This window comes from Petromyzon marinus, chromosome 2 (assembly GCF_048934315.1).
Source record: "Petromyzon marinus isolate PM22_M1 ecotype Great Lakes invasive population chromosome 2, UKy_Petmar_22M1.pri1.0, whole genome shotgun sequence".
NCBI lineage: Eukaryota > Metazoa > Chordata > Hyperoartia > Petromyzontiformes > Petromyzontidae > Petromyzon > Petromyzon marinus.
In genome coordinates this window covers 8,425,921-8,438,945 of record NC_133668.1, presented here as the reverse complement: position 1 = coordinate 8,438,945, position 13,025 = coordinate 8,425,921, and the positions used below count along the sequence as shown (strand labels likewise).

At 49.8% G+C, this 13,025-nt stretch overlaps 1 protein-coding gene across 6 annotated transcripts in view; it reads right to left on the bottom strand.

The window, feature by feature from the left end:
• Positions 1 to 4,693, bottom strand: part of CRPPA (CDP-L-ribitol pyrophosphorylase A) — a 54,228-nt gene extending 49,535 nt beyond the window's left edge. For 4 of the 6 annotated variants that reach the window (XM_076069278.1, XM_076069282.1, XM_076069267.1 and 1 more), the window contains exons 1-3: positions 4,459 to 4,693; positions 3,166 to 3,400; positions 1,141 to 1,459 (exon numbers count right to left, since the gene is read on the bottom strand). In XM_076069278.1, coding sequence (XP_075925393.1) covers positions 1,141 to 1,459; positions 3,166 to 3,400; positions 4,459 to 4,549 — 645 coding nt within the window. In that variant the 5' untranslated portion in view covers positions 4,550 to 4,693. The remainder of the gene's footprint in view (positions 1 to 1,140; positions 1,460 to 3,165; positions 3,401 to 4,458) is intronic. The other 2 variants (XM_076069268.1, XM_076069273.1) reach the window with 1 other exon arrangement.
• Positions 4,694 to 13,025: the final 8,332 nt, after the last annotated feature.

The window sequence follows — 13,025 nt, the reverse complement described above, 5'->3', positions numbered from 1 at the left end:
CTGGATTGGAAGGAATAATGCCCGGGTAATCGGATTTGTGTACATTAAGTAAATGTATCCAATTGCACCACTTGCATTGAACATCATGGCCTCTCATACAATTGGACCATAGGCTCTCCAAATCATGTTCGTCATGGGCAATATTTGACCACATTTCACCATGCTGGTCAGTGCAAATGAGCGCAGGGGTAGCTGCGAAGACTGGTTAATGTATAACCTGCCACTAGCCTTGGCTGGGAATCAAACTCAGAACGCTTAGCTCATAGCGCAGCAACATTCTAACCACTGCGCCAACACCAACCACCCCAGGGCATTTATCATGGCTTATCCAAATATTTACAAACTGATAATAAAACAAATGATATTTTTTGCTACTTTAGTGATCTCACACTGCCTCAATTACACAGCTTGCGGATTTAAAACCCTCAAGCTTTTTGGCTCGCCAGCTAAATACAGTAAACCTATATGTTAGTCTGTCTTTTCCGCAACCAAAATAAACATTGTCCGCTATTATCCTTTAACATGTACTTTAGCATGTTGAAGTGATTTAGTCGGGCGGCGAGAAACCAATGGTAGTAATTTTCAAGTATTTCAATGCTCAATCAAGCATTAAGCTGCCTCAAGTTCCATGGTAGTCCTCAGCTAGTGGTATAACTTCCATATTCCGATAACAGACATGTTTGTCCAAAGGCCACAGAATTGACTTTCCAGAACGTCACGATGGCAAGATGTTAACTACCTCGCCTGGTATACAGGAGGTCGTGGGTTCAATCCTGAGCCTGATGCCTGGATATTTGCATGTTCTCCCTGTGGTCGCGTTTATTTTTCTCTGGGTTCTCTGGTTTTTCCCTCCACATTTAGAAACGTGCGTTTAGAGTATTTGGCTGCTATACATTTTCACATAAGCCACTTTTCATTCAGCTAACATTTGTGGCCAGGTTGCTTTTGAAAAAGAGCCAAATAGCTCAGTGTGGCCTTACCGGATAACATATTTTTTTTAAAAGTTTTAGATAGTTTATATTTGAGTCACCCTGAAGGGATGAGAAGCCGAGTATATTAATAGGATTCGAATTTACCACATTTCAAGTGAGTTGATTGCTTTGCTACAGGACCATTGGGTCACTGTGAAATTCGTCGCACCTCGACACGTCGCACCGCACCACTCCAGACACTAGTGCCACCCACCCCGACATCCCGCCCGGCCTGCGCCACTGACAGCAGCGTTTCCACGTCCACGAAGGGCCTCACGGCGTCGTGCAAGATCACCACGTGCGGCCGCGTGCCGGGCCGGCGGGCCAGCGCGTGCAGGCCGGCCCTGATGGAGCGGTGGCGCGTGGTGCCTCCCTGCGTGAGCGTCACGCGGCCCTCGCGCGTCAGGTCATCACGCTCCAAGAACGAACTCATGGTCTCCATGTGGTCTGCTGCGACCACGATCACCACGTGCTCGATCCACGGCGTGCTGCGGCGGCCCGTTTGAGGGGGATTGGGGGGGGGAGATGTTGGGGAGGAGACACACACAGACACCGCGAGCACATCGATCATCATCAGCCACCACAACAAATTCACGCATACACAAACACACGGATTTGCACACACACACAAATTGGAAAAAAATGCACACGTTCAGCTGCGTGTATACACCATCGTTAGCTATGATTAATACACGTTCGGATGCATGCCTAACCAATCCATTGCAATCTCTCACAATAACCAACATCATTATCGTACATTTTCAATTCATTGCTGGATGAAGACCTCTCCATCTCTTCATTAATTTGCTTATTTTTGCTCACCCTGGATAGGCCCTTTGAGCTAAAAAGTTTTTTTTTTCCAAGGGTGACCTGCAGGTCAGTGCCATCTCTCATAACCACAAACAGCATTATCAGCCATGATCAATCCACTGCTGGATGATGGCTTCCACAAGCCGTCACCATCTCTCAAGCCGTCGCCATTTAGTTTCGTCTTGCAGTGGCCAAAAAGTGCACGCAAAATTAATCCACCGAATGCAAAGCAATACGGATTCACATTGCGAATTAAATGCAAACGCATCTCTCGTCCACACAGATCGATGAGCATATTTATTTTCAAGAGTGAAAGCAGCAGTCAGTCATTGACAAAGGGGAATGTTTTTAGTATTGATTTTGTTTATGTGGGTAAGAACATTTCAGCCTTAAGCTGTTTTACAAGAAATGAACGAAGAACATTTCACTAGGGGCTTCGACAAAGAGCCTTCGTTACTGCAGCAGAATGTGCGGGTCTCTGTGCTTGACAACTGCTCTCATATTTATTTGGTATCAATCAGTCTATTTGTTTCAAAACGGATGTATAATTTCGATTTCAATTGAGGTTTTGCTTTATAAGCGTTGATGACTAAATTCATGTCCCCAGAGTAAAATTAATTTAGACATACAATAGCTAAACTAATTATTGTGATTCTGCGTTGGCAGCAGTGCAAAAGCACAATAGTGCTTTGGAGAAGAACCATTGCCTGAAACGTCGCCTATATATTTTAAAACATTTCAGGCCTGTGTTATTTAGTTTAGCACGTAGGCTTTCGCGACCAATATAATCCATAATATAGGTTTTTTTGGGATAGATCGCGTAAATATACATTGTATATAAATTAACACTGCCATAATCGGTTTTTTTTGGGTTAGATCACATACATTTATATAAAATGTATATTTCTGTAATCTAACTCAAATTCATATAAAATGTATATTTACGCGATCGAAGCCAAAAAAAAACCTATATTATGGCAGTGTTATTTACGAATGTGTTTTTTTTTTGTTTAACAATAGCTAAGCGCAGTGGTAAATGAAATTGACGAGTGTATTCCAGAATCTGGTCAAGAACGTTGCCGATGGTAGAGAAACCTTTCCATAACCCCGCTTTTTCATTTGGTCGTCGATTGGTTTGGCCTCATAACGGAAACCCTAGGCGCCATGCACCAATCTATGACGTTACGCACAAGGGAATCGTGACGTCACGCATAAGAGACCAGAAAATTAACATGACGTCACCTCAAACCTGGCAAAAAACCCTGACTAATGACGTCATCCAAAAACGGCGAAACAATCCCTAACGCGTCAGGGTGACGTCATTTCCCGAGACATTTTTTTATATATACACACACAAACCGAAATGGAAGGCGCAAGCTCTGACCTGAGGAAGGCGAGAAGCGTGTGCGCGATGAGGGGCCGGCCGAGAGCGGCGCGGTACTGCTTGGGGGCGCCGCCGCCCAGGCGCTCACCGCTCCCCGCCGCCGGAAGCACAGCCCAGGCGCGCAACGCCGCGGGCTCCGGCCCGCTCTCGCCCATCGCTTCTGTCTGCGTGCCGCGGGGTCGCGTCGCTGTCTTGTCTGGTTCGGCTGGCAGTGGACCGCGGCTTCTGCGCGTAGCTAGTCGGCGTGGAACACAACGGCAGTGCTCGTGTCAACAGCTGCTGTCTGCGGCGAGCGGTGGTGGAGCGGGGGGGCGCGACCCTGCGCGGCTGCACGAGTTCGAATCCCGCAACATCAGGGACCGATTATCTGAACCGGTCCCGGGCCTCCCTCGCCGAGGTCGACTCGGCCTCAAATGAGTACCCGGCGCGGTGTGCCAAGCATCGCCACTTGGGGAGACAAAGGCGGTCGGGCGTGGTTGCCGGCCACCCACCCCCCTCGTGTTAAGGGTATACGGGGGATCTTTGCGGACAGTGGTCGGTGTGAAATGTGATATCCAGCCCCCTGTACTTTGACACATCAGTTTAGCGCAGTACTAAGGTTACATTTGTATTTAAAGCTTTCGTGACTGCAGTGATTCATATTCTTGGTTCTTTCGGTAAAGTCACCACGTAGAAGGGAAACAATAAAATATATATAAAACAATAAAATTCTCACGACGTTTCGACTGTAACACAGTCATCATATGATGACTGTGTTACAGTCGAAACGTCATCATATGATGACTTTACCGAAAGAACCAAGAATATATATAGTACTCAGGTTGTTACAGGCCTTACTGTGGGGGGCCTCTCGGGACTCGGGCCCCCCACCGTTCCTTCCTTACCCCACCCCGCTCGCCCCCCCTCCGCTCACCCCCCCTCCCCCCCGCCCGCTCGCCCCCGCCCCTCCCCCGCTCGCCCCCCCCGCTCGCTCCCCGCTCGCCCTCCCCCACTCGCCCCCCCCCACTCGCTCCCCCCCACTCGCCCCCCCCCCTACCTCGCCCTCCTCCCCCCACCGGGGCCCCCAAGGTCCCGTGAAGGGGCGAGACTTTGGCGCTCTTACACCCCCCCGCTCCCCCACACTTTAGGCCAAGTGGGGGGGGGGGCGAGTGTGGCCTCCCGTAGCTGGAAGCGACCCCCGGGGGGGGGAATGAATCGGTTGACGTTTAAAACACCTCTCGAGATTTCCGTCAAACACACACACTACTAAAGAAAGTGGTGCGAGCGAAGGGAGCGACCGTGCCGCGAGCCGACCGAGAAGGAAGCGATGGCCGCTTCGGTCGAGAACGTTGCGGCGGCCGCGGCGGCCGCTGGAGTTGGCGGCTTTGTTCGCCGAGCGGCTCATTCGGAGTCGCGGGCCTCTCACGGTGGCGGCGGCGGCGAATTCCACGTCGAGATTCCCTTTTGCAGGCGGCCGCGTTCCACGCTCGCTATTCGCAGCGAACGACAGTCGACGGCCGCGCTCCGCAATTGCCAAATTCAGGATTCATTGTGCGGACCCCCGACAGGACACGAATGTGAAACGCTCCCCCACCCCCCTATCATCGTGCTGTCAACCCCCCCCCCCGCCAATGTTTTCAAATGTGTTTTGGAACCGCACGCTAAAATGTCTTAACGGGGAAAATTATTGATGAACACTTGATTAGAAACTCTGCTCGCCACGACGCCGTTATTCCAGAGTAAATCAGATCCAAAGCGCACAGTACCGGCTAAAAAAAACGTCGTCTTCACGACCTCAATCGGTACCTGGAAACCACTATCATCACTGGAAACTTAATTCGGCCTGAATCATGGCTGATGTGTGTTTTGTCTCTATTCGGGATCAACCGCATGGTGCAGATCTGCTACCGTGAAGTACAGGCAGAGAAGCCCCTTTATCAATCCCACTGCTGGATGTGCTCCTACCCGTGCGGGGTCGTGGTTGTTCTTTGACCGTACTTGACTTGACTTTGCTCTGCGCTGGATACACATGTCCTGTATATGCTCGTTTAGGGATCGTGAGTTGCAATATCGCTCTGTCACGCTATCTCTTGCATTATCCATTGCGTTACGAATCCGTTTCGATACCGTTGTGAATCGTCAGTGCTGGACAGCCATGCATGACAACCTTAAATAACCCGGGTCATAAGTAACACAGAATAATTAGCATCGCTGTGAAAAATAATAAATATCAAAATAGATAGATTCATATATCATGTTTCTCCACGGAATAAAAACAAATGTTTCCCCAAAACCGGTTGTTACATTCTGTCTCATATGCAGTCAGGCTTGCTTGAATTAATACCGGTCATCTGCAGGATATATCTTAAAGATATGAGTCCTTAAAGATTTGAGTCCTTGATCAACACAACATATGATGAATACATGGCACAAAATAATTATTAGCGTCATCATATATGTCTCTGCTACTTTGTCCTTTCCATCAAAATACAGTTTAGCCATCTGTAGGAATCATCAGTGCTACGTATCCCTAATACCATACAGTGAGGGAAAAAAGTATTTGATCCCCTGCTGATTTTGTACGTTTGCCCACTGACAAAGAAATGATCAGTCTATAATTTTAATGGTAGGTTTATTTGAACAGTGAGAGACAGAATAACAACAACAAAAATCCAGAAAAACGCATGTCAAAAATGTTATAACTTGATTTGCATTTTAATGAGGGAAATAAGTATTTGACCCCCTCTCAATCAGAAAGATGTCTGGCTCCCAGGTGTTTTTTATACAGGTAACGAGCTGAGATTAGGAGCACACTCTTAAAGGGAGTGCTCCTCATCTCAGCTTGTTATCTGTATAAAAGACACCTGTCCAGAAGCGAGCAATCAATCAGATTCCAAACTCTCCACCATGACTAAGACCAAAGAGCTCTCCAAGGATGTCAGGGACAAAATTGGAATGGGCTACAAGACCATTGCCAAGCAGCTTGGTGAGAAGGTGACAACAGTTGGTGCGATTATTCGCAAATGGAAGAAACACAAAATAACTGTCAATCTCCCTCGGCCTGGGGCTCCATGCAAGATCTCACCTCGTGGAGTTGCAATGATCATGAGAACGGTGAGGAATTATCCCAGAACTACACGGGAGGATCTTGTCAATGATCTCAAGGCAGCTGGGACCATAGTCACCAAGAAAACAATTGGTAACACTACGCCGTGAAGGACTGGAATCCTGCAGTGCCCGCATGGTCCCCCTGCTCAAGAAAGCACATATACACGCCCGTCTGAGTTTGCCAATGAACATCTGAATGATTCAGAGGACAACTGGGTGAAAGTGTTGTGGTCAGATGAGACCAAAATGGAGCTCTTTGGCATCAACTCAACTCGCCGTGTTTGGAGGAGGAGGAGGAATGCTGCCTATGACCCCAAGAACACTATCCCCACCGTCAAACATGGAGGTGGAAACATTATGCTTTGGGGGTGTTTTTCTGCTAAGGGGCAGGACAACTTCACCGCATCAAAGGGACGATGGACGGGACCTTGTACCGTCAAATCTTGGGTGAGAACCTCCTTCCCTCAGCCAGGGCATTGAAAATGGGTCGTGGATGGGTATTCCAGAATAACAATAACCCAAAACACACGGCCAAGGCAACAAAGGAGTGGCTCAAGAAGAAGCACATTAACGTCCTAGAGTGGCCTAGCCAGTTTCCAGACCTTAATCCCATAGAAAATCTGTGGAGGGAGCTGAAGGTTCGAGTTGCCAAACCTCAGCCTCGATACCTTAATGACTTAGAGAAGATCTGCAAAGAGCAGTGGGACAAAATCCCCCCTGAGATGTGTGCAAACCTGGTGGCCAACTACAAGAAACGTCTGACCTCTGTGATTGGCAACAAGGGTTTTGCCACCAAGTACTAAGTCATGTTTTGCAGAGGGGTCAAATACTTATTTCCCTCATTAAAATGCAAATCAATTTATAACATTTTGACATGCGTTTTTCTGGATTTTTGTTGTTGTTATTCTATCTCTCACTGTTCAAATAAATCTACCATTAAAATTATAGACTGATCATTTCTTTATCAGTGGGAAAACGTACAAAATCAGCAGGGGATCAAATACTTTTTTCCCTCACTGCAGAAGCCAGGTCACATACACAATTGATCCTGAGTTATGCATTCCCATAGTAACACAACGTGACTGGCATTGGCCAAACACCTCAATGCTGAACAATTACCTGCAAATTATTCAATTGGGATAACAAAAGAACATCACCAGCACACTGCGATAATTTGGCAAAAACCCCCCTGAAAAAGAGTCTTGAGACCCAGTGAAACTTTCCTGGGTAAGCAAGCGCAATAATAAGTTTCGCCTTTCATTAGGAATGATCAGTGTGATACAGCCCCCCGCAGTCTTGCTGGCAATAAGCTTTGTCGGGGTTGTTGCCGAAGGAAAGATGGTTCCCGCAGACAGGCAGGGCGGACGTCCGTTCAGACAGAGAGGACTCGGGCACTGGCCGCGGGCGAGTAAATTAAGCCGACGCAGTCTCGAGTCAATTTCCACTCTGTCAAGCAGACTGGCTCCTCGCAATATAAACCTGTAGGCCCCGGGGGGCTAGCAGACTTGGAGTGAGTGATGGGGAAAGTATTTTATAATACAGCACTGTGTATGTATTAGCAGCAAGGCAATGGACAATTTAGGGGATGGTCGTTGCTTATTTAACAAAGGATCTTCCACCAGTGTGGGCCCTCTACGTAGCCCAGAGCCCATGGGCCACTGCGGCCCATGGGCTCTGGTGCAGTTCCACCGCCTGCACACTACACAGCTACGCCAGCCACTGCCTCCGCAACATCTAGCAGAGCGCTTTAATATGCGCACTAGTAACATCTGTGCCCACGACAAATAAAGTCTGATGGTTAGTTTATGTACGATACAGGGTACAATGTGGACTGAATTCATATTGGTTATTAATGGCATAATTAATGAATGACCGGCGTGGTGGAGAACGGTCATATTAATCCCCACGACCCATTTATTGTGTGGGAGGCCCTCCTCCAGCAGTGCATTGACGAAATGGCTGTACTAATATTAATACAACCTGGAATAAAACAAACTGAAAAGTCACCCAAGGAAGATAACCATGCCTACCCACGGATTATGTAACGCTTTCCAACATGCGTTTGTGTGCTCTGAAGCATTGCATGATCGGCAGTAACGGCATAACGCTCACGCCAGGCACACATACAACAGCTCCTTAGTTTAACACGTAGGCTTTCCAAAACACGTTCATTATGAAGCCCCTTAGTCCACGATGAGAGAGAGAGAAACACGGCTCAGATGGAGAGAGAGGCTCTGTCGGGTTAACCCCCTACTAGCCCTTCCTGGCGGGGCCAGGTCGCCGAAGTAACAACAACAATACTAACAACAACAATGCAATGTAAAGGCCAACAATATTTTACAGACGTAAATAACCGTAACTCTGAGTCCCTTGAGTGCTGGATTGCGTCTCCAAGCTTCGCATACCACCTTTGAGCGATTTGACCAGTCTTCTGCAGTATTCGTCATCGTCGTATGGGCTGATGTCTATGATGTAGAGAAGGGGTGGGAAACCTTTTTTCTGCCAAGGGCCATTTGGATATTTATATAACATCATTCGTGGGCCATAAAAATGATCAACTTAAAAATTAGCCTGTTATATTTGGTCAAACATTTAATTAACTCACCTCTAATGTGATGGCTGGAACTGCTTCTCTTTGGCGAGGCGTGTGATGTTCCTAGTATTGATGATGTTGCTGCTAATCGCAACTGCTTTTCCAGGTTTGCTCTCCTAGATTCATTGAATTTCGAGCCGCGCCTGCGGTTGCCTTGGCAGGGCCATACCAAATGATTTCGCGGGCCTCATACGGCCCGCGGGCCGGACGTTCCTCACCCTTGATGTAGAACAATAACTTCAATCTTACATCGAAGATGATTGCGTCAGGAGTAGCGGAGTGCTGCATCGTCGTTCATCTCTCGTGTTAGTCCCTTGCAACAGCACAAGTGCACACACAAGTTTAATTCATTTTTGGCAACTTCTCACAAGAGTTATCGTGCCCTCTCCCATGCCAGACGGGCATGCAGACGGATGGACAGAGCGAATGCACAGACCGCTTTTACCATTATTTGGAAAGCGTTAACAACAATAATAAACCCAATGTGTTCACAGAGCCTTCACGGCCAATGTAAGTTTCCACTGGGCATTTGAGGGGTGGTGTGTTTGGAGGGTGGGGGGGTGGTTGTGCAACAGAGCGAGGCTTTCACTCAACGTGCCGTGTCGTCATCACCATCACCATCGCGCCCGGAGCACATCAGTAGCCGCGATCAGTAAACGTGCACGTCAGAGCGGCGTTCGCTTGTCAATGGCTTTGCTCTGAGCGAGGGGCTCTTAACAAAAGTCGCTTCACAACACACGGCAGCGCGGCGCGGCGCGGCACGGCACGCCACGCACGCAACCGTGAACCCGACACGCTCCTAGCCCACCGCTTGATGTATCTCTCTTCCAATTCATCCACCGACTGAATGAAGCGTTCGTCGTTTATGACCGTTCCACAAAGGCGGCGCCAGACAGGAGCCTGGGCTGTGGAGGTGTTGTGGAATTACACGGTGTGTGTGGTACTGAGGGAGGGAGTGAAGGGGGTGCGACGGTGGGGGGGGTGAACGGAAGAGACCCGGGGTCAGTCATCCCACCCCCACCGCCCACCTTCATTTACAGGGGTATTACAGACAGACGACCCCCTAGGGGATGTTTTACACGCGGATCAAATTCGCGTTCATCACACTCTTCCTTCCTGATAGAAGGAAATCGTTTAATTGTCTTCTATGCCGTCTTACATATACATGTCATTTTTTGTCTGTCTGTCTGTGTGTCTGTGTGTGTGTGGCCTCTGGACGGGTGCGAGGGGCTGGTAACCCCTCCACCTTTCAATAAATTATCACTAAACCACGACTGAAATATCTAACTAATAAGCTTGTGCCGGAGGCCCGGGGGGGACAGGCGTCTATGACGTCTCCTGGCCAAACCCCATTTTGCGGAGCCAGGAGATTGAATCTTCACCCTCGGGGCTCCTCCAGAAACAACGAAAAGCCACTACGGATGGCCACGTGGAATGTTCGAACGCTCACTGCGGAGGAGAGGCTGCCACTCCTCTGTCGGGAGCTGGACTGGTACTGCCTGGATCTCTGTGGCATTAAGGAGGTCCGGTGGACCGGCTCGGGCTCCTGCCACCATGAGGGGTGGACAGTCCTCTATTCGGGGCAGGTGACTGCCAAACAACAGGGTGTGGCTCTTCTTCTGAACAAAAGAATGAAGGGGGCGTGGGAGCGTGGTGGTGAGGTGTGGGAGCGTGGTGGTGAGGTGTGGGAAGCTGTAAGCCCCAGGCTACTTTGGGCTCGCCTTCCCATCAACCGGAGGCGAGGAGTGGTGGTCGTGGTTACTTATGCCCCCCCAAAGACGAACATCCGTGGAAGGATGCAGGCAAGGCCCGATGAGTCAGATGCCTTCTATGACCTCCTGTCACAAGTGCTGGCTAAAGTGGGCCCTCGGGATAGAGTCATTTTGTTGGGTGACTTCAATGCCCGAGTTGGTCATGATGCTGGCACCTGGTCTGGAGTGATTGGAAGGCATGGGCCAGATCAGCTCAATAACAATGGTAGGAGGCTGATAGATTTTTGTGCAGCCCATTGGCTTGTAATTGTAGGGCCGTAGATGGAACGGTAACTCGTACCATCAGGGGAGGAGCTGCAGTGCCAGCCCAAGAGGGGAGGGGCTGCTGGGAGCTCAGGATCCTAGACAGCTAAGCCCCTCGGTGGCTCAGTGGTGAGACCCTGGAAACCCCTGGCCCGACGTCCTTGTAAGGGCCGGGTCCAGTGGGTCAGTGGTCGGAACTCGCACCTTGGCTAGGGCGAGTTAGGATAGCCTCCCCCTAGGCACCCATAGCCGGAGGACCCTGAGTTTAGTCCTGTGTTAGGGCACGTTCGACCGGAGGCAGTACCTCCCCAGACAGTGGTGTAGGAGGACAGTAGCCCTGAGTGGTCTGGGACTGTACTGCCGAGCGAGGTGTTTTAATAAATAGTGTCTCCAAGAACCGTCTCCGACGTCTCCTGAATCCACAACACTACATAATTACCAACACGCTGTTCTGGCATTGGCGCATCCACACAATATCATGGATGCATGCCGGGTCCAAGCAAGAACATCTGCTGGACTACATAGTGACAGACCAGCGGATGCGAGCCCATGTCCTTGACACCAGGACCTACTGTGGAGCTGATCTGGCCTCTGACTGTCATCTGTAAGATGCGCCTGCCATTCTTCCACTCCGGTGGTGGGTGTACACCCAGGACCCCATTCCAACCTAAGGTGGCCTGGTCTCAGTTAGCTGATGAAAGTTGCAAGCGAGAATTTCATAATCGCTTGCGGCTGGGGTTGGCATTGTCCCCCACTCCTCCTGATATCGAGGGTAAATGGGCGAGGTTTAGGACTGTGACTCATGCAGCTTCAATGGCTGCTTTGGGTACGCGGTCCAGACCTCCCCAGAGACCCTGGCTGACAGAGGAGGTGTTCAGGATGGTTGAGAAAAAGCGACAAGCCCACTCGAATTGTCTACAGCATCCCACGTCAGAGAATGAGGCTTGCCGCAGCCTTCGCTCGGAGGTTCGGAGAGCCGTGAGGCGCTGCAAGGATGGGTGGTGGTCGCAGGTTGCTGAGGAGATGGAGTCTGCCTCAGTGGCCCACAATCACAAATCCCTATTTAACTCCATCAAAAAGTAACTTGCAGCGCCACACCTATTACCAGGGGTGGAGCCAGGATTTCAGGCCGGGGCGACATTCAACAAATTTTAATTTCAAGAATGATTAGAGAGTCAGGCTGTTGAACTAGACGCCATCGTTTGGTGACACACTCTGACAATGCATTTGCACGGAGTCCGCCAGACCGAGTGTCGTACACTTATATGCAGAATGTCACCTCTGTCACCCCCCCTGGCTCCGCCCCTGCCTATTACCATAATTAGGGGAAAGAATGGTGATCCAATCTCCGACCCCCAGGAACAGGTTTGCAAATTTGCTGAGCATTTCTGTGAGATCCTGGGGGAGGGGAAATCCCTCCGCCAGGAAAACATCGTGGCACAAAGTGGGGATGACCCTACTGAGGCTGTAGTGCCTCAAATATTGGAAGAAGAAGTCACCCCCTGTGAGTGGCTGGCTGAGGTGCCATCCGTTGAGGAAGTAATTAAGGCGAGCCAGAGTCTGAGACCAGGAAAGACACCGGGCAGAGATGATCTCCCAAGCGAAATGCTGAGGGAGGGTGGCGTTTGTGCGCAGACTGCCCTACATGACATCATAACAAAAGTCTGGGCCACTGGACGGGTTCCACAGGATTGGAAGAATGCCCTGGTGGCCCCCCTCTTTAAGAAGGGGGACCCTACAGACTGTAACAACTACAGGGGCATCTCACTCAGTGTGCCGGGAAAGGTCCTGGCAAGGATTATTCAACATCGCCTTGCTAGGCACGCTGAGGAGAGGCTTGTGGAGCCCCAATGCGGTTTCAGAAAAGGGCGGTCCTGCACAGATACCATATTTTCTGTCCGTCTGCTACAGCAGAGGTGTATGGAATTCAACAAGACCTACATCTCTGCTTTATTGACTTGGTCAAGGCCTATGATACCATCAGTAGGCCTGGGCTCTGAGTTGTTCTTCATGCTTTCGGAGTCCCTGACCCTCTCCTCACGATCATTAAGGACCTTCATGATGGTGAGTGGGCCTGGCTAAAACTACGTGGCAGGGAGTCAGAGCCATTCCCTGTACACCTTGGGGTGTGACAAGGATGTCCTCTGGCTCCCACATTATTCAAC